The 27151-nt window shown below is 36.1% G+C and overlaps 2 protein-coding genes across 5 annotated transcripts; both read right to left on the reverse strand.

The window, feature by feature from the left end:
- Nucleotides 1-7282: 7282 nt before the first annotated feature.
- LOC108986444 lies at nucleotides 7283-15935 on the reverse strand. 4 transcript variants are annotated; one of them, XM_035694526.1, is made up of 10 exons: nucleotides 15726-15935; nucleotides 14183-14585; nucleotides 12185-14005; nucleotides 11592-12094; nucleotides 11378-11505; nucleotides 9424-11175; nucleotides 9044-9092; nucleotides 8655-8905; nucleotides 8271-8378; nucleotides 7283-7872 (listed from the first exon to the last, which is right to left on the reverse strand). In XM_035694526.1, exons 2-10 carry the CDS (start codon nucleotides 14373-14375, stop codon nucleotides 7638-7640), a joined length of 5040 nt encoding a protein of 1679 aa, XP_035550419.1. In that variant the 5' UTR covers nucleotides 14376-14585; nucleotides 15726-15935; the 3' UTR covers nucleotides 7283-7637. The 4 variants fall into 4 exon arrangements, with proteins under 4 accessions (XP_035550419.1, XP_018814605.1, XP_018814602.1 ...); XM_018959060.2 differs by having other exon boundaries at nucleotides 14183-14595; XM_018959057.2 differs by having other exon boundaries at nucleotides 14183-14595; nucleotides 15624-15935.
- Nucleotides 15936-20504: 4569 nt separating this feature from the next.
- On the reverse strand, nucleotides 20505-22357 carry LOC108986436 (UDP-glycosyltransferase 83A1-like). Its single transcript, XM_018959048.2, has 2 exons — nucleotides 21765-22357; nucleotides 20505-21503 (listed from the first exon to the last, which is right to left on the reverse strand). Exons 1-2 carry the CDS (start codon nucleotides 22315-22317, stop codon nucleotides 20647-20649), a joined length of 1410 nt encoding a protein of 469 aa, XP_018814593.1. The 5' UTR covers nucleotides 22318-22357; the 3' UTR covers nucleotides 20505-20646.
- Nucleotides 22358-27151: the final 4794 nt, after the last annotated feature.

The raw sequence follows: 27151 nt of genomic DNA on the forward strand, positions 1-27151 counted from the left end.
AGATGCCTAGATTTGAAGATAACTTCAATAGTATAATAAATATGTAAATATGATCCTGATAACTTCAAGTGTACAATAAATATGTAAATATGACCCGGAAGGGAGCTAAGGTCCCTAGATTTAAGGATAACTTCAAGGGTACAATAAATATGTGAATATAACCCGGGGAAGGGAGCAGCTAAGATCCCTAGATTTGAAGAAAACTTCAATGATACAATAACTATGTAAATATGACCCCCGAAAGGGGGGTGCGCCAAGTTCCTTATATTTGAAGATAACTTTAAGGGTACAATAAATATGATTTGGGTGCTAAGAGACCCTGATATCAAAAACTTGTTGGCACCAGCAAGAAAGAAAGACAGTTTGCAACATTTGAAGGGGATAAAATATTTTGGCCCAGGTTGATACTCTAATTGGAGCAGAAAACCAGCTTTTATAGCATATACAAAGTCCAAAAACCTCGTCTTTCTAAGTTTGATCGTATCCCGTCAAAATACTCCTATTATTTGTGAAAAGTTTTACAGTTTACATGTTCTGTTTTTTCTGTTATCTTTTTTGACAAAAATATTGTAAAATTGTGCCAACCACTCCAAGGGATTCCCCTGTTATCCAGAGTAAAAAAAACCAATTGTTTGGCACAATAACTTTAGTGGGTATAATAATTTTTATTATCAATTAGAGAATAGTAATTTTTGAGTTTTATATTTTTTACCAATGAAAAACCCATTAAATGTGTCTTATTAAAAAAACTGAACGGATAAGATGTGTCTTTTTATTCATCATAATCGATCTTCTCCTTTGATTTATTTAACAGGACTTATCATTTAATATAAACTATACTCGTTATTATTATTTTTGCTCAGTAGCAGTAGCAAGAACCAACTAATAAATATTATTAAAGAGAATCTTATATATAAGTTTTAAATGCATAAATCAATGCAAGTTCTTTATAAAAAAAAAAATAAAATAGACTGGGTATGAAAAATTCACTTTGGACTTGTATTAATATTACCCTATTAATAATCATGACCACATGAACGAGTTATCACATTCACACCTCACAACCATAAAGTCCAAATTGACAGTCAATGAAAGTTCAACTTGGCATGGACTAGGGGTGAGAATCGGGCGGTCCGGACCGGGAAAACCGACCGGACCGGACCGAGAGTTGTTCCGGTCCGGTCCGGTCCAAAAATCAGAGGACCGAATTAATTCGGTCCGGTCCACGGTCCGGCGGGTTTTTGGACCGGACCGGACCGGACCGGACCGAATTAAATATATATATAATTTAATAATTTATATATATTAAGTATATAATTTTCATTTGACTAATTAACCTAATCCTATCACTAATTCATCATTAAGTAATTATTAACTAATACACATTTATAAGTTTATACTAATAGTAATATTTATAATTTTATAGTAATACTAAATTATTAATATTTATACTAATACAAGTATTATATTAATAGTCTAGACTCTAAGTCTAATATGGTATTAATAAAAATATATACTAATAGTATATTAGTAAATTAGTAATAGTCTAACATAGAGTAATAAGAGTCTAAGACAATAGTTAATAGTTATAGACTTATAGACTTATAGTTATAGTAATATAGTTATAACTTATACTAAATCACTATAACTAATATTAGTATATTACTAACATATGGCTATAGCCTATACTATATTACTAATAGTCCAATACTAATACTATTAATCTATTATATAGTTATAAGTTATAAGTTATAACTTATATTGATCATGATTGATAATAACTAATCACTATAAGTCTATAGTATTAATGTATTATTATATAATATATAGTATTAGTATAGTAATAGACTCTAATATGGTATTAGAAAAAAATATACTAATCACTATAAGTCTAAATTACTAATGTATTATTATATAATATATACTATTAGTATAGTAATAGACTCTAATATGGTATTAGAAAAAAATATACTAATAGTCTAGTACTAAATTACTAATACTATTATTATATAATATATAGTATTAGTATAGTAATAGACTCTAATATGGTATTAGAAAAAAATATACTAATAGTCTAGTACTAAATTACTAATACTATTAATCTAGTACTAAATTACTAATACTATTAATCTATTATATAGTTATAAGTTATAAGTTATAACTTATATTGATCATGATTGATAATAACTAATCACTATAAGTTTATAGTATTAATGTATTATTATATAATATATAGTATTAGTATAGTAATAGACTCTAATATGGTATTAGAAAAAAATATACTAATAGTCTAGTACTAAATTACTAATGTATTATTATATAATATATAGTATCATAGTATTAGTATAGTAATAGACTCTAATATGGTATTAGAAAAAAATATACTAATAGTCTACTTCTAGTACTAAATTACTAATGTATTATTATATAATATATACTATTAGTATAGTAATAGACTCTAATATGGTATTAGAAAAAAATATACTAATAGTCTAATACTAAATTACTAATGTATTATTATATAATATATACTATTAGTATAGTAATAGACTCTAATATGGTATTAGAAAAAAATATACTAATAGTCTAGTATTAAATTACTAATGTATTATTATATAATATATACTATTAGTATAGTAATAGATTCTAATATGGTATTAGAAAAAAATATACTAATAGTCTAGTACTAAATTACTAATACTATTATTATATAATATATAGTATTAGTATAGTAATAGACTCTAATATGGTATTAGAAAAAAATATACTAATAGTCTAGTACTAAATTACTAATACTATTATTATATAATATATACTATTAGTATAGTAATAGACTCTAATATGGTATTAGAAAAAAATATACTAATAGTCTAGTACTAAATTACTAATGTATTATTATATAATATATACTATTAGTATAGTAATAGACTCTAATATGGTATTAGAAAAAAAATATACTAATAGTCTAGTACTAAATTACTAATACTATTAATCTATTATATTATATATAGTTATAATTTATAACTTATATAGTATTAGTATACTAATAGACTCTAATATGGACCTATGGTATTAAAAAAAAATTATACTAATCACTATAAGTCTATAGTATTAAATTATTAATTATTAATGTATTATGTATTATTATTATATTAATATATAAGTCTATACTCTATAGTATTAAATTATTAATGTATTATGTATTATTAATATTAATATATAAGTCTATAAGTCTTTACTATTAAATTATTAATGTATTATGTATTATTAATATTAATATATAAGTCTATAAGTCTTTAGTATTAAATTATTAATGTATTATGTATTATTAATATTAATATGTAAGTCTATACTCTATAGTATTAAATTATTAATGTATTATGTAATATTAATATTAATATATAAGTCTATACTCTATAGTATTAAATTATTAATGTATTATGTATTATTAAAATTAATATGTACATATGTACTGTATAACTCAAGTGCACTGGGCACTGCCCACTGCCAAGAAGCCGAAACGGCGCCGTTTAGTATAAAATAGGACCTAAACGGCGCCGTTTAAGTCCAGGAGGGCGTGAAACGGCAGGATTTTGAAACTGAGTTGCGTGTCGTTTCACGCAACTCAGTTTTTTTTTTAATAAACCACATGTTGAAACGCCGCCGTTTGGGTCCAATTTCAATCCAAACGGCGCCGTTTCAACATTAGTTCCCCCCTTCCCAGTTCCTCATTTCGCCCCCCTCTCCCCCGAAAGGCGATTGCGCGATTCGGAAAACCCTAGCCGTCGCGACTTCCACCCTCCTCCAGCCCGTCGGTCGCCTCCCTCCGTCGAGATTTTGGTACTCTCTCTCTCTCTCTCTCTCTCTCTCTCTCTCTCGCTCTCTCTCTCTAGTCTCTGGTATTTAATCGTCGCCTATATTGATCATGGGTGTTGGTATTTATCGGCGCCGAACGCCGATGTTGGTTCTGTGAGCTTGTGTTATGGTGAATCTTGACTTTAGTTGTGATTTGTGAAGTTGTTGTGAGCTTGGATGATGTGTGTCAAAAAATTGTTGTGAAGTTGTTGTGAGCACAGACTCACGGGGTCAGGGACTTCGAAATGTTTTTTTTTTTGGTTGAAGCAAAATTTTGTTTTGTTGGTCGAACTGAGATGCAAATCAAGTTTTTTAAATAGTTTTAGTTAAAAAAATATACCAAATTTGAAATGGGCCGAAAATAATTGAAATTGGACAAAAAAAAAATCACATTTAGATGGGCTGAATGGCCCATTTTAGGCATGTCCAGACCGACTGGACCGACCCTGGACCGGACCGGACCGAAATGGACCGGACCGGACCAGACCTATATGTGAGTCGGTCCGGTCCAGGGCGGAGAAAGTGTAGACCGAATAGGTCCGGTCCGGTCCACATTATGGCCCAAGACCGGACCGGACCGGATCGAGATCAGCCCTAGCATGGACTGTGAACTGATGTTGAGGTCCCACATCGCACGAGGCAAAAAGTGCAAGCCATGTGGGTCGGGGAGGGGAGGGCTTGATGACAAAATCACGGTGTTCCTTTCGGAAATGCAACACTTCCCAACACCGATTTTTCAGCAAAACTTTTAGAAAATTTTACGTATCATATTATCATGTCATTTTTATTTTATTAAATATGATGTAATATATTTATTATTATTAAATAATAATTTATTACATATTTTTTTATCATATAATGATAATGAATATATCACATACTATTTAATATGATTAAAATAAAATAAAAATATAATATATAGCATTACTCAAAATTGTTTGATTGTCTTAAAAATTTATCTTCTTCCTATCCAACATCGTTACCATGAAAAATTCTTTCTCATTAGTAATTATTTATCGCTCCATTGTATGAAAGACACTTCCATATTCTATGAAAAAATTATAAGTATGAAATGTAAAAATGAATAGTAATTAATACATAACATTCATCTTTCACCATTTGTGGCTTTCCTTCTTCTTGGGTGTGTTTTGACTTTCTCGCATCCGAGTTCCACCCTTTCAATCAATGTTTTGAATACCGTACCGGATGGCGTACCGGTCAAGGCATTGGAACGAAATATTTCGATACCGGTATCGTTTCGTGTACCGTTTCGGGATAGTCGATATATGAATAAATTATATATATAAATATATATAACAATTATATTCTAAAATAATAGTTTATATATGAATAAATTATATATAAATACATACATATATATAAATTATAAATAGTCTAGTCTAAATTGGGGGTCAAAAAATGAACTTGTAGTTTGAAAAAATGGAAAAAAAAAAAAAATGAAGGCCGAAATATCGGCCGGTACAGGCTGAAATTTAGGCCGGTACGGCTGGTATTTAAGCCGGTACGAAATACAGGTAGTATTTGTACCGGCCCAATGGCCGGTACGGCAAATATCAGCCGTACCGGCCGGTACGAAACGATTTTTAAAACTTTCCTTTCAATTTAAGATCTTGTAATTCCTACTTTGGAATCCCATCTAACTTTCCCCCTGTCACATTTCCTTCAATTTTTGGCTCCAAAATCATATACATCTTACTCAGCAAGACCCGACTCTAAGTTTAGGTGTACCTTTTTTTTTTCATTCCATCCATGTCCATCTAATATTTAGGTGATTAAACTCTAGACCCAAGTCTCACTTATTGAGAACACCAACTTATTTTTTTGTGTACAATTTTATGGTTTCAAACCAGAAGTAGAGCTCTAAAACGAAGGAAAAATGGAAAAATTATTTTATTTTATTTGTAATTTGGAGGTTACCTTACCTAGTGGAGACTACTTCTAACAGTTGGACTTCAAACCAAAATGAACTTAAAATTAGGGCTTGAATGGATCTATTATAGGGCTGTACAAGAACCGGCCGGACCAACCGTCTTCGATGCGAATCAGCTGCTGAATTTAGGAACCGGCCGAAACCGGTGAAGACCTTGTCGGCGGGCGAGAGGATTTGAGGGAAAATCGACGTCGGCGGTTCGGCGCCAGTTTGAACCTATGGGGAACTGCTAAACCGGCCGATCCTTTTTTTTTTTTTGGAATATATGTATATAAAATGGCACCGTTTCACATAAATGAGTGAAACGATGTCGTTTTTAAAAGTGGAAGTTACAAAAAAAAAAAAGCATATAGAACATCGCCTTTTGTCATTAAACCAAACGGTGCCGTTTTGAATTAGGTTTCATTAACTCCCCTCTTCTTCTTCTTCCTCCTGCGTCTTCTTCTTCCTCTGCAACCTTAAGCCCTATGCTTCTACTCTCACTCAACAATGGACGCAACATCCCTCCTCCGTCATAGAGATGCCGATAGCAAATCAAAGAACCGAACTGTGCCGTGTTGAGATTGATAATATCGATTTTCTCTCTCCAATCGAGAAGTTTCGGCCAGTGCTGAGCTCTCATGGCAAACATTGGTGGGGTCTCGATTTAGCACCAAAACCATTAGTGTATACCCCTAATCTATTAGCTGAGTTTAGACGGGGAACAAACAAAATGCAGCAACCAAAATGGAGGTACAGAGGTTTTTGGGGGGAAAAAATGAGAGATTTTTCGTATGTCTAATTTTCAAATTTTTGATGATTAAAAACAAAACTGACACGTCGGTATTGCAGAAAGTTTGAGGAATTACTCATATTTTTATTATTATTATGATTCTGCTTCTGCCTAGACTTTTCTTTGTTACTGCACACTCCCAATCATGAGTGAATAAAATATTGCAGCTACATACGGACAGAAAGACAGACAGACAGACAGCGTGGACAAACAAAGAAACAAAAAGTGTTGATTAAGAGGATCACAAAAAATCTGACGTGTCCCGGCAACTTTCAGTCAAATTTTAGGGGATAATTGATAGACAATCAAGTATTTTGAATTCTTCCAACCAACAAAAGATGCAAAGCTTATGTGTCTTACATTCAACCAAAAGCGATACCTTGTCTCTTCCTCCACATCACATGTAAATATGCTGTTTTGATGACTTTGAGGTGGGACACAGAATCAATGTCCGAAAACCATCTACTCTTCAAAGAAAAAACAAATGGTTGTCATGGAAGCTTCTGCATGCTTTTTCAGAGATATTTCCCTCCCCAAAAAAGGAATGAATATAATATTACAACCAGGTGCACCTCTCCACATATTTTATTGACTATCTATCTTCAAGAAGCCAACTATTCAGAGTAGAAACTAGAACCAATCTGAAAAGGGGGAAAACAATACGGGGAAAAAGGAAAACACCAAAACCATATAGCTAACCGATATTCCTATAACTTATTTATTATATATATTATGTAACTCGAGACTAGAGAAACATCCATAGCAACGATCCTCTTGCTATTATATGAAAAGATTACTACCTATTCTTCTTGGAAATCCATCAAAATATACAGGAAATACTATGTATGTACTCTCTCAAAAATGATAACAGTCAATCTCAGTTCAAGATTGAATAAGCGACCTTTGTTACTTGTGGTTGAGTTGCTTCGCATACCATCAAGAAATGCTCCTCTCATTGTGCCAGCATATACGCAGATGAAAGAGATCATTTGTGGGATATGGACGGGACAAGGAATGTATAACGGGTTCGATTGGGAAGGGGATCGTTCAATTTGATAATCACAGTGAAAAACATTGTAACCCCTCCTCCGGTAGATTCCTAGGTATTGGATGTGCAATGACATATCTCTGGGGATTGGGTTTTGGTGCAGGGGTAACAGTACTGGAGGAAGAAGAGTTTCCAGAGGAATCTGCTTGCCGGATGTGGAATTTGGCAAAGCGGTTAATGACAGAAAACTTTTCCAACTCCTGGCATTCCACTCTTACGTCTAAAATGGATGCTACCTTGTCCAATCTGCATCATCGAGTGAAATGCATTAAAACAGAATGCAATTATTTTCTTTTTCTTTTAGCAAGGGGCTAAATCAGTGTTTCTTTTTCTTTCAGCCTGTGTAAAATAAGAAGGAAAATATCCCAAAGTGTAGGACCCACCCATCCATTTCCCCCCCTTTTTCTTATATTTGCTTCCCTGTTTTCAAATTTCCTGTGATGAGGCATATTTTTTGGTTTCATAAGCAGTAAAATAAATCCCCTGGGAAGGGAGCAAGTTGCTGATCTTCTGGCATGCGTATATGGTTGTGATACGTATAAGCTTGTAACCGCGTTTATCACATACTTGCAACAATGATTTGAGATTCCATTGATGCTGAAAGTGACAAAATCAGTTAACTAATGACACAATTAGTTTCATACCTGAGTAAGTCAATTTCCAACTTCTTTGCTCTATTGCTGTAGTCTTTTACAACTTCTGAAAAGGACTGGTCATCAACACCCTCAAAAGCTTTGAGCTTTTCTGAAATCCTGAACATATATTTACAGATAGAAGTTATCTTTCCAGAGACTTAGAATGAAGTTCTTTCAAAACATTTATGATATTCCAGTATAACAAATCCATGCATTCACTATCTCGCTTGCACACTTAACAGATAGGATTTGACTTTGTAGTTCAATTTTAGAGTATCCCCATGATACCTTTATTTGCACACACTAGACTCCCCCCCCATCTCTTTTCCCTTCATGACAAACTTTCCTATATTTCAGAAAAGAAGCACAAAAATCAATAATATCAATACTTACAAGGTGTTGTTATTCAGCGGTACATGCAAAAAACGACTAATTGTGCAAGAGGTCAGGCTACATGCATCTCCTAGTGATAATTTGGCAACAGAGTATGCCAGAGTATCATATTGCGAAACAGCCCTTGATGAGAGAATGGACATTGGTGCAGGGCAAAACAATTGCTGCATAAGCTGTGATGTCATGATAAGCCTTTTCTTCGATTGAAACATTGACAGCCGATCTTCAACCAATTCAGCCTCATCTTCCACCTGCCATTGGAACCGATTGCTATTACAACCATTGTTGATACCTAGATATAAGACAATACTTAATTTTTTGATAAGTAGATATAAGACAAACTTAGTTGATAAACTTTTGATATATAAACCATCCTAGTAGGATCAAACCTTCTCAATCAATCGATTTGTGGCTTTTGCCCAGTCATGTTCTGCAGCACTGCAAAAGCAAATGCATTTGTAAGCATTTACAAAATGAAAAGAGAAGTAGCCATTGTGATACATAACTGATAATAGCTTTAAATAAAATTAAGTAAATAGTGAAAATATACAAGTTATATTAGAAATATTATCTTGTATTGACCACCAATATGAAGTGAAGTGACTATAATGCCTCCACTCCCTCCAAGAAGATGGATAAATTGGGAGGAATATTAAGAATTTTCTAGCACAATTAGTTCTTTCCTTCATTCCATCTTCCAAGGAATAAAAATGGTTAAATAAGGAATCAAAGCAGTAATAATCAAACAACGGGCTATAATGACAAGCACCTGATATTTTGAACCCTTTGAGAACCTTGTGTTACTTCTTTGCACCATGGTAGAAGACCAGATGTTGCAGCTTTCCGTTTTTTTGGTCTCGCAATCGCCATGCATTGATTGGTACCATCCGAAGGCAATGAATAAGGGGCTGAAAGAGATTCACTGGCATCAGCAGCATCTATTCGTCCCCCAGAAGAAAATATATCCAAATTCTGGGAAGGCTTCCAGAGAGAGAACTGTCCTGCAGCAGTCTTTGCATGTCTTCCATCATACAACAGTGGCATCTGCCCATGACTGAAAGCCTCATACTGTTTAAACAATGAGGGTGCCATGCGCAAATTAATCTGGGGATGCCCTGCATGATTTGATAACACGTTACTGCTAGTAGATTGACTCAAAAAATCATTTTGACCAGTCGTGACCATCGCTTGAGGCCTATCTAGAAGAGCAGGCTGTGATGAAGCTTTTATGCCAAAGTTTTCTCTTGCTTCTGTCACGAAACTTTGCATTTTAGTGTCCCCAGATAGTGATGTGTTGAATCGGGATGCTGACGCCAGTCCAGTATCCAATTGGTTTCTGAACTTGGAATTCTCTTCATATGTTAGCTGTGGTGCATCAGTGGCAGCCACATGCTCAACATCCGAAACTCTCCTACTTGGAGCAGTATCCACATTCTTCATTTCCTGCACTTGGGGCAGTAGGGAGTAATTAGGATGAGAAACATGTGATAGTTTTAGAGAATGACCAATGGTTCCAATAATTCTTTCGGAGGGATAAGGAGCATTGTTGTCTTCATGCTGTATTCTATCGAGGTCCAGCTGGAGTGAATGAGCCAACAATGAGCCCGAGGCAAAAGCATCTAAACTATGAGTCTGTGAAGCATCATGTGTCTCAGATGATTTTTGTATCTGAGATCTCCCTCCCTCTTGCTGACCTGCCCCATGTTCAAATACTTGTGAATTCCTTGGAGATGTGCCAAATTCTGATGATCCATATCCAACTTTCACGGAATTTTGGTCATTTATCCCTGGTGACACCAGTGAAGTTTCCCAGCGATTTGTTGACGGATCCATAGCCGGAACCTTAAGAGATTCTACAACAGGACATTGCTGAACTGGTACATTTGTCCATACGTTGTGCGGTCTCTCTGAAAATGAACCCTGCTGATGCATGCCTGACATAACAGGAGGCTGAGACGGAGCAAGGTCAAACGGTGGGTATCTGCTAACTGTACCAGCCAATGTTGCCTGTGAAGATGAACATGCCAGAGGTGCATTTGGCATGTCCTGCATTTGAAGCTGATTTCTTATACATGGAGGACTTGATGTAAAAGCTGCAACCCCAGGCATATATAAAGACGAGGGGATGCTCGTCTGTCCTGAAATTCTAAATTTATTATCCCAATGTGATCTTTGAGATGATTCGCGCGATGAAGAACATGACTGAACAGATGGGTAAGCTAACCGGGTCTGGTTCTTCTCTATCTCAGAATAGGCTTGCCTGAAACTTAGATTACATTCTACTTCTGGCATATCCTGTGATGAAATGAAAGGGTTCATACTGGACAGCTGTTGAGATGCAGGAGCCAGTTTCATGGCGAAACCTTGACAATCAGCTGACTGATTATACAAATGAGCAACAGATCCATCAGGAGTCTCTGTCTCAGACACCAATGAATCACAGGCTCTAGAGCCAAAATGAGGTATACTGCTGTTCTCCTCAGATTGGTCAACCTTATGAAGAAGCTCAAGCATATTTTCACTGCCATCATTTAGTCAGAAAAAGACTCATGAGACATACAGAATGAGTAGAGAACAACAAAGGCCAGTAAAATTTACAAGCAAAGAACGGAATAGATTAGTAAAGGTTCGTGTGGTAATGCAGTGAGATAACAATCAGTAGGCATAACAATGATTATATACAACCCATGCATCCAAACTATCATTATTTCATAACCAACTACCTTGTTGGAGCGGTAACCTTTTCAAAATGGGGATGAATGGATTTGCGAAAGGTAGTAGATGGATCAAGGTCACCTCTAGAAGCTATCTCTGAAGCTTTTGAGTTTCCTTGATAATCCGGTAAATGTCCCTGTAACAGAAGACAAATGACATCATCAAAAAGGAGAAAGACACAGCAGAAAGTATCAGCAATGGATAGAGAAAACTATTATTCACCTTATCCAAGGTCAAGGCACTGCTATGAACATTATTAATGAATTTGAGCTGTCCAACATGTTCTTGCTCTTGCCCACTAAATCCTTTTGAGCCATAGTTTTCATAAGAGTTGTCGTTTTGGTAGCATTTCTGCTGCATCCCATCTGTTCCACCTCCTTTCTCAAGATAGTTATGCAAAACATAAGAACCATTACTCATCTGATGCTGGTTTTTAGCCATGCTCTGATTTTCCTTGTTCCTAGATATATCAGCACTCTTAACATAATCAAGCTGATTATGTTGACCGGTTTCTCGAAAGGCCTTGGAAGGGCTTGAATTTGGCACAGCAGCAAAGTTAAAAATTTGTGAATTTTCTCTGCTGGGCAGAGTACCATCCATGCCAGAGTGTACTGGCTCCAATCCTCTAGCTGGTCTAGAAAAATAACTTGCAACAGAATTATTATCGCTCTCCCGCAGACAATCATCAAAACTCCTCCCCTGGTATGTAGCTTCATTGATATCACCTGTTCAACAATTATCCAGTCAGTTCTCGGTACCATGAAAGCCAAAAAAGGAAATACTGAAATTAGCTGACCAACACACGATGCTCCTACCTTTTAGTTCACTGCATGGTTGGCTAACATTGTTAATTGAGGCATTTCTTTGCCGATGGGAATCGCTTTCTGGGTGCTCAAAAATCTGACCAGTCCATGCACCGTCCAATGACACAAGTGGTTGAACTGGTCGACATCCTTCAATGGATGGTTTTTGTTTATGGCCACAATCAATCCACTCACCACTGTTTTTGGGAGACTTCCGAATTGATTCATGAGAATCATCCTGGTGCAGTGTATCTCTCTGCTCAATTGAGAACTGGACGCCTGGTTGATGAAAGCCAGGGAAGCTAGAGCTCACACTAGACTCATTAAACGCAGGAAAATGTCTTGAACTTAAGGAGGCAGTACTCAGTAGGTTGCTATCGAGCCAACTTGATTGTTGCTTTTCACTATCCATAGCATTTGAAGGCTGATTATCAGTTGAGAGTTCTGAGTTCTGAAAAGTTAAGCCACTCCACTCTTCCTGTAGCCCAGTATCACTACTAGAAGTTTCTGCAACTGCAGATTGCATAAGAGCACTCCAGCTTCCACTTTGAATAGCAGGAAATGCACTCGAATGGTCTGTTGGGTCCAGTGTAATTCCAAAGCCTCCAGTGCCCATGTCAATGTGCCCGCCAAAAGAAGTGTCCCAGATGTTATCATCCAGATTGTACAAAATCTTCTCTTCCATCGGATCTAGAGGAACCAAACCCTGAGAAGGGCCAAGCTGCATATTTTTCTGCTGCAAGGTTCCAGACCAACCAGCTCGCTCTGGCCTCCCATTAAATTCCGTTGGTGATGCATTCTTTTGCAGAGTATTCCCCAGTTGGAGATTGCTCGAAACAACAGTACTATTCAACCCCTGAACAGGAATCTGTCCAAACATATTGTTTCCCTGAAGTCTTTGTTTGGATATGAAACCTTCTTGGGGAAAGCAAACCTGCTCTGAAGAAACAGTAACCTGATCACCTACAAGGGGGTTACTGAAGCTTGATGATTGTGTAATAGGCTTCTGTGCCTGAACACTAACCTTAGTCAACAAATTTGTAGAATCATGAGACATCCCGTGGAGATGGGAATATTCACTCATACTACCTCTTGCACTAGCAATAGGAGTGCCGTATAAGGATACATCAAGCTGTTGAGAAGCCAGACCCATGGAATGCAAAGCCTGACCTTGATCTTGTGAAACTACGACTCTGCTAGATACACCTTGCACAGTGGGAGAGGGACCTTGCTGCATCCAGTTCATAAGCATGTGTGATGCATCATTAACAGGAGTTCCATTGATGACAGGTGAAATCTGATCCCCAGCAGCCTGTTTAGTCATTGCAGAAATCTGGTTTGCAGAATTCTGCTGCCTAGAATCACCAAAGTGCTGAAGTTGTTGCTGCCTCTGAAGTTCTTGTAGCTGCTTGAACACAACATGCTGCTGCAGCAACTGCATTTCATTGTACCCGGACTGCATTAGGTGAGTGTGTGGAGTATGTAGTTGTTGGCCCCTAACAAGCTGCTGTTTCCCTCCAACTAAGTCAAAGTCGATGGAAGCTTCGGTAATTTCCGACCTTTCCGAATTCGTTGTTAGGGTGGGACTATCCCCAGACACATTTTCCTGCTGTGGAATAAGGAAGGAAAGACATCTTGAAGTTATAGCCTGTGGATCATAAACTGTATTTTCACCCAAAACCTCTGATTGTCTTTGCCTTGCCAGGAATTTGTGGCATCCAAGCATATCTTCATTTGAACTCAGCTGTTGGCTTCTGGAGTAAATGTTGGAATACTCACGGTTTTGGTTAAAGGACACACTCAAAGATTCACCACCATGCCTTTTCACAGAATCTGCAAATGCCAAAAGAAATGCAGTTTTTATAACAAAGAGCATGAAATGGCTGTTTCAAATTCCCATAAATGAATTTTAACTCAAATGCAGAGTGAAAAAACCTCGAACACTGCACATGGACAAAGCAGAGGCATGAAGGGATGAAGTATATCATAAATAATGGAAATAACTGATACCTAATTTTTTATTGTTGAAGCTTTTTACATCACAACTTGGAGCTACCCCAATCTGCCTCCATTTCCCAACCCATGGATTGCAGTTAAACCCAGGCCAACTATCCTCGACAGCTTGAGATTGGTGCTGGTCTAGGTAAGAGTTATCTGGCCCATATAACTTGTGGATCCTATCTTCAACTCCGTTACCAGGCATTAAAAAGCCAGCCACCAAGATATACCCAGCCACTCCTCTTTTTTTCTGAAAGTGGTTTAGCCCATATATAACATCATCGTGGCTCGAAACACCTCATACCCAAAATTACACGAGCAGGTATGCTTGATTTAATTAAAAAATAGCATCACATGTTAACCCCAAAATGAAAATTCTAAGGGAATTTATTCTGGCATCCTTCAGGAAATCACCCTGCAAAAGACTGTGCAGTCGATAAATGAGAGACTAGAAAAAATGCTTGATAATAGCTTGAAGAAAGAGTAGCATATTTTGAACTGCTCCTAACATGAATATCGGTAAAATATATACGTTTAAAATTTTATGATGAATCATTTGAAAGTACAAAAAGAGGGAGACATCGTTTCGAACATGAAGAAGAAAACACGTGTAAAAGGAAGTGCCGCACTAGTACACTACCACAATATGAGATGAAAAATTACAATTTAACCAAGTTTATTCCATTTCTTTCAGCAAGCTATAAAGATGCAACACATTTTGGAAGCCATGCTGCAAATGACAGCCAATTGCGTCATCAACAAAATCAAAACTCCCATGCAAGTCCAAACACGATAGTATACGATACACTGACTGCCGAGAACAAGTAATCTATCAAAAAGACAAAACCCCAGAAAGACTCCAAAATTCCTTCACTTTATCAACATTTTAGTAACCAAGTGGATGTACACAATGCAAATTTACGTTCTTAAAATGTTAAATTTTAGACCCGGTTTCCATTGACAAAGTCAATTACTCAAAAATCTCACCATACTTTCATGAGAAATTATTAAGTGAAAAATGATACCCACCATAAAAAGAAAGAAAAAAAAAAAAAAAACGAAGGAAAACACCAACATCGCCAAGACACAAAATTACTAAAATTTTAACAATATGATAGCTCCCGAGGCGAAGATAACACATAAAAAACAAAATGAACTGCACTCCCATCCATTTAGACTTAAAATACTACAATTCAGGCATAAGTAGAAAATTTTGAGTAAAATCAAAAGCCAAACCCTTTACCTCAGAACCTTGTAAGATACTTCTCACAAGGAGACACTGCCAGCTCAATTCTTCACATAACATAAACAAATTACCCATGCACAAACATTTCCGAGCTAATCCAACAAAAACTCAAAGAAAGGAGAAAAAAGACACAAAATGAGGAAGGCTAGCACTCTTTTTTCTTTCCACACTAGCCGAGCAACAAATAAGATGGGGAAGTAAAATTACTGAAAGGCCCGGAAGGACGAAGAAATGGAGGAGGAGGTTCACTTGGTGCTCCGAGTCTGATCTAAGCTAAGAGAATTAGGTTTTTCAACGGCGGGAACTTACGGCGTCGCTGCTGAAGGTACTTTTACAGGAGCTGATCAAAACCGCGGCTTTGTGAAGCTTAAATTTACAGTGCTTAAGCTCCAAGAAAAGGACGCAAATGGCTACCTCCTTAAGCTCGCTCTTTCTCCCACTCTCCCTCTCCCTCTCCCTGTCACTCTCTCTAGGACTTGCAGAAGAGTGAAAAAGTTCTGATTTTAGGACCAAAGCCGAAGATAAAGCGATCGAAACAGTGACGAGGAAATTAAAAATAAATACATATATTCATTTTTCAACGGAAAAAACGCTGCTCTAGGTTCGTCTCCGCACCTCAGGTTTGGCGTCAGGTTCTTGTCCGAAGCCGAGCTAAGATTGAGATAAGTCCTGTGTTTCCCCGGTGCACGTACGCAATTGAACTCCTTCCGTTGGATTAAGATATTTTTACGATGGGGTGGGAGCCTGGAGGGCCCTACGGGTTGCGAGCGAGTGGAAAAGTGGAATGAGATTCTTCGACGATACCACGCGCCTTTTGACACGCGTGGGCATGGTGAACTTTATTTTTCAAGTCACTTTTAGAGGCTTGAGCTTTTTTTTTTTATATTTTTTTTCAGAAACTAAAAAGTGTAAATATTGCTTGAGATTTTTACAATTATTTGGGCTTTTATTTATTTTCCCGCCGCCAGGTTAAGCAAATCAAATTGAAATCAAGGGTGGCCGTTAACATGTTTTAAATTTGCTTCCTACTTCAATAAAATATATGTATTTCATTGTGAACGTTGGGTGTTATTGCTTTTGGTGGGTTTTTCTTGCAATTAATTTATTACAAGAAAATTGATAATTTATGATAGATTATTTGTGACGATAATGATTATTTGAGATAAAAATAGATTCATTTTAACAGAAAATAACTGATTACAAATAAGTAATTTTTTTATAGTGATTATTATTTTGTTTACTACAAAAGGCACGATCTATATGTATGCGACTAGCATATAAAAATAGTAACATATTTTTTTTGCATGTAGCTATGTACGTTTCATATTTTCATGATATATAATTAGAGGCCTGTTCTCAGTCACTGTTATTCTATTATTGCGAAATCTTTCAAACTTTGTAACCATATATATATATACAAGTAGCACATGACAAGGTTCAAGGTGTGATATTATTGAAGATACCTTTTTTTCTTTATAACAAAGTTTATTTGTATTTTACTCGAACCTTTAATTAGAGGCTTATCTTAATTAATTGCCTTTTCCGCTACAGGAAGACACCAGGAAATGGAAACTCAAGCTTGCATGCCTCTGGAAATGGAAGAAAAGTAATCATTTGATCTTGTTTTGCATTATTTATAGGATGTTGAGGCGCCTAATGCTCATTCTGCTTTTTTGGGTGTTGAAGCATAGATCAGACGTGGAAGAACTGGAGCATGAAATGAAATGAATCCAGCAAAAGCTTGTGATTGAAAAGGTAGAAATGAAAGTTTCTTTTCCCTGTTTAAAATGTTGCAACTGTTCAATATAAATCCTTGTTAGCCAAATTCTTTATGACCTCCACTGTTAAGAATATATCTTTGATTAAGTTACTGCCATTTCTTGAAGTCCTTACTCGTGATATATACTGCTTTGTTTATTTTGCCTATGTGGGCTATGGAGTTCTTGAATTGATGATTTAGATCTCCTTTTCCTTTCATGTAGATCATTCTGCATTGTCGCCTACCTCCAGCAAACTTGGTGGCTTGAAAACATATGTTCTGCTTTGATTGTCATGTGCAGCCTTATGTTTTGGTTTGATATTAACTTACATAAGTAATATTTTTAGCAGAGAGTTTCAAATAAGGACTGTATAATTCTGCTCAACTTGCATATGTTCTGTTTTGTTATTCCCGCAACTCAAGCAGGAACAACAAAACCTTGAGTATCAAGAACTTCTCTTTGTTTTTTTCAAGTATATCTTCCAGTTATTATGCTATTTTTTAATTGATTTGTAATTGTATCCTTAACCCAATAGAGGAACATCTATAGAGGTATTGGGGCTTGGTGATCTTGGCTGCCATGAAATTTACATCTGATTCAGGTATTTTGTTGGCTATGTTACTTTGTGGATTTGTGAGAATTTAGAAGATGTTGTATTTACATATACTTGGTTTATTTTTTTGTGTCTTCATAAGCTTTTATTATGATCTGTTACAATTTTTGTTTCTCTTTCTGTAAATTTGTATCTTTTTAATTGTATGTCATGTTCTAATCTCTTGCAGACTATAGCAATACAAGTTGGTTGAGATGAAACTTCGAGCTAGCGCAAAGGGATCTTGAGGTACTACTCTTATTAAATTTTAGTTGTCTTTGCAAATGACATGGGCACTCGAATTTGACTTGACTTGTTGAGTTTCCTGTTTTTATTCTCTAATATTGTTTATAGTTATAATGGAGTAGAAGTCAATAGCATATGGCATCATTGGTATGCCTCGTTACTTATCAAAAAATTCTTATGAATATAATTTTTGATTACTTATAATAAAAATATTAAAGTGAAGGTTTTAACATTGTATATATATACTTAATTCTCCAAATTTAATTTCTGTAACAAGATGTGTCCTATATTTCGTTTTTGGCTTCTTAGTGAATCCATTCTAATTTTATGTATCATGCCTAGTGCATTTTATCTTTTCAGGGACATTTTCCGGTGCGTTTTTCTCACTAGATATAATTTTTTTAGGCCGGGTCTTTTCTTTGCGATAAACTTTCGCCGCATATAAGTATTTTTCATGAGTATAAACCGCCGCAAATACTTATTCCAGCGATGATTAACCATGGCTAACATTATTATTGACAAAATTTTTGGATTTTTTCTACGAAATAAATTACCTTGCCGCAAAATTAGATTATTTGCTACTTGTTTTTTTTTTCTCGCGGCAAATGCTCAATTAAGACTGATTTTTCGCTGTGAATTCGGGGCAATGGAAAATTGCGGGAATAAATTAATTGCGGCGATTTTTAGTTCTTTTCCGAGGATTTAGCATAGCGGCAAAAATCCTTTTTTTCTTGCAGTGATATTTATGGGTCAAATTAAACATATATAGCCGAATTATGACTTCAAAGGCGCTGAATTGTGGGAAGATTGTAGGCTTTGCAGCTCGGACGTTGAAGTAATAAATGCAATTAAGCAACAACGTCGTATAAGATGATAGTACTGGAGTGGTACTGCCAACTTTGATATTTATGATGACGCCCAGCACACCAGTTAACCAGTACTCGGCATGCCACATTGATCCGTACGGACAAATAGCTTCTTCTTTTTCCTCCACATTTCAAATTGCCATGACCAAACGACATGTGATAATTTAATAGACTGGGCTTGAAAGGATCGAGCTGGATCGATCGAGGAAAAGTACGTACGTACGCCACTACTTTATTCAAATTAAGATCAACAATTATTTAAAGAGGTCAGATAACATTATTATTGCAAATTAACCAGATTCTTCACATATATATATATATATATATATATATCCTTATATTTAAAAAGGACTATAAACGGATAAAAAGGAATGAACAGTAATACATGTAATTTGACACTTTATTTCTTTCATCTGAGCCATGTGTGGTTGGTTCTTGTTACGGTTTTGTTATTATTTTTGTGATTTACTTTCCGCATGTCCAGTACTGCAGCATTAATATACTATGTGAAGTGATATTTTATTTCCCTCATCTCTCTCTTTTGAGTCTCTTTCTCTCTCTCCATCAGCCGGCAACCTTATTTAAGAAGTAGGAGTGGGTCTTTTTTGTTCTTGGTGCCGCTATGATTTGGGTATAAATTTTTTGAAAATATAGATAACTTTTTTTTTTGCATGTTTTCGTAGAAGATGCAAAGAAGATGATCTGACTTTAGGTTTTTTGTTTTTTATTTACACGTTGTGATAGATCTATTCTCTGCATCTTCTTCTTATTTTGGTCTTCTCTTGGTGGTGCAGGGGACAAAGACAGTAGCTAAGAGAGGTGGGCTTGGACATGGGTCTTGGCGGTCTAAGGTAGTTGGTGGCAGCACGGGGAGGGTTGGAGGTCGCGAGTTGAGAGATAGAGAATGGGAGAGGGACATTGAGTTGGGCTGGAGTAGTGGAGGCCACGGCTTGCTGAGGAGAGGTGGCGTGAGGGAGAAATGGTGTTGCTAATCTTGGGTTTTGAGGAATTTTAGTTGTTCATTGTTTGAGCCACTTTGATTTTTTTTTACCTAATCTGTTTGCTTGCTTGGAAATGCGAGAAGAGAGAAAAAAAGGTTTTTTAACTGTAAGGTATTTCTTTTAACTTTTCTTTATTTGGTTGCTGGGTAAGAGAGTATAGGAAATGAAAGAAAGTACAAAATTTTTCTAGTTCTTTGTTTTCTTTCACTCTCTGTAGCTCACCGATGACAGATCAAAACATCCATCATGCATCGTCCAAAGTAAATAATAATGCAATAATTTTATCCTATAACAAATTATAATATAAGTAATGTTCATCTATATAATTTAATTAAAGAAATATTAATAATAAATAATAATAATATTTTATTATTATAAACTATGTGATAGCTAATTTAATGTAGATTTCAATTAATGAGTGATTGGCTAAAAGGAAAAAAAAATTACATTTTAGTTAAATTTGTAACTTTTTTATAACCTACTTGTAAAAATTCTGTAAATTAAAGAGGTATTTTATTAATGAGATAAAAACATAGAAAACATTCAATTGGGCATACATGCCTAAGGCACGTAACATCTTTTACTAGTGTGTGTGTCGTGTGTGTGTTGTGTGTGTGTGTATATATATATATATATATATTTTATTTGCTTCGTCTTCTCAAGATCGAGTTTCTTCCCTGACGGAAATTTCAACTTCATATAATTAAAAAGCATGCATGCACTGGCCAGCTAGCTAGCACGCTCATGATCATCGATCTATCTTCATTATTCCCTGAGCCAATTGATGAATTTGTTGAGATTCTTGGAGGACCGACCACCTTCCGCAGTAGTGCTCAGGACGGTGTCCCTAAGCTGTGAAGATCTTGCCCTAATGTTATCATCGCCGAACAGTAGATCAACCTTCTTCTTAATTTCACTGCGCCGAATGATTCCATGATTATCATCAGGGTCAAATCCTACTCCAACCTTCCACACATCGCAAATGCACATCTTGTTAGTGATCTGGTCAGCAAAGAAGGGCCAGCACAAAAAAGGCACAGCACTTGATAAACCTTCTATGGTGGAATTCCAACCACAATGGCTTAGAAAACAGGCGATGGAGGGGTGATTCAAGACTCTTGGTTGAGGTGCCCAAGTTACAATCTTCCCACGAGTGCCTTTGAATTCATCTGGAAATGCACAGCTTGAGCTATTGATGATATTTGGACGCACCACCCAAAGGAAAGGCCTGTTGGTGAGGTCAAGTCCGAGAGCTAGCTCTTGGAATTGGGTTGGTTCAAAAGTTGCGACGCTGCCAAAAGCAACGTATATGACTGAGCAGGGTGGCTGCTGGTCGAGCCATTCTAGGCAAGAGGAGTCTTCTTGGAAGAACTGTGCCCTCGAGCTCCCACTGATCTCTGCCAGATTTGGGCCGATTGGTAGTAGTCTTGGAACCTTAGCAAACTCATCCGGCTCCAGTTCATATGCTGAATTACAAAGCCACCACTCCGTCTTTTCCATGGCTTTAAGGTTTCGTGCCGAATATTCAAATATGATCTTCAGTGTGTCTAAATCGCCTGTTGGGAGACTCAGTATCTTTTGCACCTCTTCCGGCAATTGATCAGTCCCGCATCCTTTGATTCCTGGATTAATATTGAAATTTGAAATAAAAAGTAGTTGTGTTTTTATCGTTATTTTATAGATAATTAAAGATCAGAATCTTAACATTAAAATATAAAAATAAATCACACAAAAATAATATCTTAATAATTATTAAATGTCAAACATATATAAAAGATATATATTTATATATATATATATATATATAGAGAGAGAGAGAGAGAGAGAGAGAGAGAGAGAGAGAGAGAGAGAGAGAGAGATGTGATCATCTTTAATTAATTTACCATCGGAGTTTAGAAAGGCCTCCAGTTCCTTGTTTGGTGCAAAAAATGACGTTGCATTACAAAAAGTGGTGCACATAGGATAATAGGCAGCTCCTTTAATCCCCATCTTATCGGCGACTTCCAATGCCCACGACATACCAAACTCGGTAATGAAACAAGTAATCTTGTCATCGTCATCATCATCAGTACCACCTGCTAATCCTCCACGACCACCTGATGCAGCAGCAGCATTACTATTAATGCCTCGTACGAGCTCCTCAAGCTTTGCAGGCATGGTAAGTAACATGGATTGACACAACTTGGGGAATTCAAGTTCGTTTCTCTCGTCCTCAGGATCCAATCCATCTGGGATTGACACAAAATTAATGTTGTTCGAACCCATGCTTAGGCTATCCTTCCCAACCCCGGCTCTCACGATACGCTTGTGGTTGAAGTCTGTGTTCACAAATGTGATTTTGAAACCATGTTTTTCTAGTACACGACAAAAGGCCATCATAGGGCTCACATGTCCTTGTGCAGGATATGGGAGAGCTAGAATTCGTCCCCTTCCCATGATCGATCTCTCTCTCTCTCTGATCGATCTTTAACCTCTACTTCTACTACTTTCGTGTATACATACATACATACATATATATATATATATATATATATATAATACACACACACGCACGAACTTCTTATCAGGAATATATGTTTACGTAAACGTTTGGAAGCAAGAAGAAGCTGCATGCATGCTCGTACGATGGCTGTTAATTAATGTCATTCACTCAGTCTAGCTAGCACGGCTTATAAATTTTTCGGGACCAATCGGTACGGTGACTCTAGCATTTTTGTATAAATTTGAAGCTACTCATTAAGAATTTGCGGCCACGTCCGCGAAAGTACATACCACAATCAATAAATATAATACTTTGGCTGTACTACTCAAAACGGAATCAATTAAAAAGAAAGATGGAAATTAATATCAAACATTAAATATATAGTACTACTACTAGTAGTTATACGTAGGTAGTCGCGCAGCCAAACTACTACTTGCATATATATATATATACGAGAATTGTTATTTTGTCTATTTAGTACTCATCTTGACACTTCATTTATTTTAATATTTTTCTTTATTTAATAGTTAAAGAAGTCATTATTAGTGTATTGAGATTTTTTATATTTTTTAAAAATATTTTAAAATAATAAAAAAAATCTGAATAAAAAAATTGAAAAAAAAAATATATTTTTAGCCTAGCTGTTAGCTTGAGCAGTGCACTCTGAGCGGTAGATCAGTAGCACTGCTCATATCTATATCTAATATTATGGTCTCGTTTGGATAGTGAAAGTATTTCATCTCATCTTATCATTACAATTTTTTCAAATTTTCACACAAAATATTAAAAAAAAATTAACTTTTTTAATTTTCAAAACAATAATAATATTAAAAATAATATTCTAATAATATTTTATTCAACTTTAAACTTTCATCTTAACTCATATCTTCTTAATTAACTATCCAAACGGCACCTAAGTTCAGTACTTATGTATTTCTGGTACGCAAATAATAGGGTAGTAAATAATACGTATTTCTGGTACGCAAATAATAGGGTATCTCTGGTACGCGAGTACAGTTCCTTGAAAATAATTTTTTCCTCATATAATCTTATTTGCGGCAACTATATATCGCCACAAATACTCTTTTCAATGCCCATTATTCGCTAGAAAAACTTAATTGCGATGATCGTTGAAAATTGCTGGATAAATAGCGAGGCTTTTCCAACGATTTTGTTAACTTTCTGCGATGAGATATTTTACTGCAATTAACTTTCCTCAACGATTTAACGTTAAATGGGAAGGCCTTTTCCAGCGATTTTTTTAATAATTACGGCAAAAAAAAAAAATATATCGTCGAAAAAAGTAACTATTTGCAAAGATTTTTGCCGTTCGCTAGTTTAACTTATAACTAAGTAAACAATTGCGATGAACATTCAGTGCATTAAAAATTGTTGAGAAAAGTTATTTCCAGCGATTTTTGGGTTAATTCCTGGTGATTCTTGGCATCGGGAAAGGCAACATTTCTTGTAGAATTATCTCATCTCATTTCATCATTACAATTTTCTCGAATTTCGACACAAAATATAAAAAATAATTTAATTTTTTTCAATTTTCAAAACAATAATAATATGAAAAAATAATATTATAATAATATTTTATTCAATTTTCATCTTAATTTATCTTGTTTTAATTCACCATCCAAACGATATCTAAGTTCAGTACTTACGTATTTCTGGTACGCAAATAATAGGGTAGTTAATAATTTATAGTTGTAAGTAATGCTAGCTCGCTACCAAGGTTGTTCAAAATATGTTAATGGATTAACAATTAATTAGCGACTTCTTTGATCGATCCTTGAAGAAGCCAGAAGTTTTCCCCCTATTTTAATTTTTGCTGTTCAATCAATACATATGTACAATTAAAGTGTTGACAAGATCAGATATACAAACTAATCAACTTGCAATAAATATATATATATATAGTTCTTATATATTGTAATCAAATCCATGTACTTTTCGCAATTATCTAATTTTCTAGTAATTAAGCATTTTTTTCCCCATAACAATCTTTATATATATGTAGAGTTTAATAATGCATGCAGCAGTTAGGACTTTTTTAATTTTCATCTTTCTTTTTTTCTCTTTATCGATAAATTAAGGATATACAAATTAAACTATATTCTAAATAAAAACATTTTCTTGAAGTTTTTACAGAATGACATCCTCACATCCAATATTAATTATGACATATGGCCGTATATATTACAAACCAGTCAAAAAAAGTGGCCGTCTTATGACGTTAATATATAATGATGATACCAGCATGATGCGGGATAGGGGGACCCTTCCCCACGCCCTGCCCTGCACCATGCGAGGATGGCATTTTTTACCCCGCCCCAATGTCAGGGGCGGGTAAAATGTCATCTCCCCCCCCCTCCCCCGGCCAACCCATTGATTGTGAAAAATTATTTTTAAGTCCAAAAATATTTTTTTGAACCCAAGTTATAATATAATTAAAATTATAAATTAAAATTTATAAATGCAACAAGAACTTAAACTCATTAGAATTATATTTTTTATTGTCTTGGCCTCCTAGGCCAACTTTTATATACGAGACCAATGTAATATAATAGTCATACTTAAACAATGTGAGACTTAGTAAGTCTCACATCCAATATTAATTATGACATATGGTTGTATATATTACAAACCAGTCAAAAAAAGTGGATGTCTCATGAAGTTAATATATATTACAAATTCATCAGTCAAGCAAAGTGGCTGGTTGTCTGAAGTTAATAAAAATTAATGAAAAAATTCTACTTATCATCTTTATACCACAAGCCACACATAATTTATTTTCTTTTTCTCTTACCAAATGTATAGTGTATGAATAATTAGTAGAAGATCAATTCAACTAGTTTAGAAAGAATAAAACAAAAACAAAATTAAAAATAAATAAAAATAAGTGTGGTATGTAGGATGAAGAGAATAAAATATCCAGACCCAAGACCAGACCCAGTACTCCACAGGCTACCACTAGGAGACAATAGGAAAAGTAGGAAGGTAAGGGAGAAGAGTGTGTCATGAGGTAAGGAGGATAGTGTCAGGAGGCAAGGGGACAGTGTTAGGAAAAAGTGAGAAGGGGAGAGGGGGTCAGACACGCAAAGTGAACTTCTCTCAGCACTACCGAGGCGCACGCGAAATGAGAATTAGATAAAAAGCAAGGGGCAAGACGACTTGGGGACTTCGACTTCTTCAACCTCTCGAAAGGGAGCTCCAGCGAGGGGGCCTTCTCTAGCAAATATATCATCAAAGATCTCTATTGTACAGTGAGAAATGAGATGCTATGAGAGACTATAAATTAGCATATCATAGTGGATTTCTCCTCTACAAACGATCGTGGACGTAGGTATTATGTCAAACCACATAAATCTGTGTGTCTTAATCTCTTACTTTCCTTGCATTTGTTTTCTATACATCGCCGTACAGTACCGACACCATACGATCGCACCGGACCACTGCTAGGGGCACCATACCACATCGATCGAGGCATGAATAATCACAACGGGTTGGGAATGACTCTTTCTCCCTCTCCGGCCTGTTGTGTAATTTTTTATACATCAACAGTTGGCGTCGTTTGTGGAATCTGATTTACTCTCTACACCGGAGGTGGGAGAAAGACGATTTTTCGGCATGCTGAATATTTACCGAATATCTGACACTAGAGCAGATCCATTCTTCAATACAATTTGATGATCAAAAGTCAGAGATGGAGGTATTAAAAAAAATCTTAAACTACTACAAGATTTTCTCAACCTCTGGTTGTATCTCCCTCCACCCCTCCCCCCCCAAGTACTGCTACTAATTGTAAAAGCCACCCTTGTCTCCTCACAAAAGAGGACTTTAACATATTCATCCCAGCTTCCACCTCAACTTTTTCCAGAAACAAGGCCTTGTAATAACAACTTCTTGTCACCTACCTGAAACTCCATAGACGTGTTAGTAAAGTCTCATTTAATGGAACCTAATGTCTTAAGCCATTGAACTCCAAGAACAATGTCACATCCTCCTAAGGTGAGGACATGAAATGGAACTATAAACTTAAGAGCCCTGAATGTTAACAACTTCAACACATCTTCCTTAACTGATAATCTTTGCTCCATTTGCAACTTGAACTTTCAATCCCATATCTTTCTCCACCTTCAATTTAGCTGCCGCAACCACCAATGGATCTAAGAAGTTATGAGTGCTTCCAAAATCCACCAGAATTTCTACAATAAAGACCCACTTTTGCCCAACAGCTTCTGGCATTGCTATTAACACAACCAGAAACGGGAGCAAGGGCGCATGGGCACTAAGATGCACTGAAGTGCACTGTACACGTGAACTATAGTGCACGTACCGGCCATGCGTGTGCCATGCATGGCAACATGACAGGTGCACATTTTGTGAACCCAAAATCCACCTAGGGCTCACGTCGTGGACCCATTGGAAGGAACTCCCGACCACCCAGAAGGCCACCGGCATTGTCTTCTGCTACCGTAATGGTCATTGGGAATGAAGGTTGTGCATGGTGAGCAGTAGCTGAACGTTTCCCCACGCAACCAAGAGGCTCATGGAGGCCAACCGTGCGCCTGTCTGACCCTCCGGGAGCCACCACTTGGCCGGAGGTTTCTGTTTCCAATTAGACATCTCCAGTGAACTCAGAGCTTGCCGAGCACGATACTGTGTCGTGCTCACTACGACTAGAAACATGAGGCTCTCAACTGACAACCTCGAGCCTGTTATTATTTCTGTCTTGGTCTGACGTCACTGCCAAGCACTAACAAACCCGTTGGCGATTTCTGT

The sequence above is a fragment of the Juglans regia genome, chromosome 10 (assembly GCF_001411555.2).
Source record: "Juglans regia cultivar Chandler chromosome 10, Walnut 2.0, whole genome shotgun sequence".
In the NCBI taxonomy this organism is placed as follows: domain Eukaryota; kingdom Viridiplantae; phylum Streptophyta; class Magnoliopsida; order Fagales; family Juglandaceae; genus Juglans; species Juglans regia.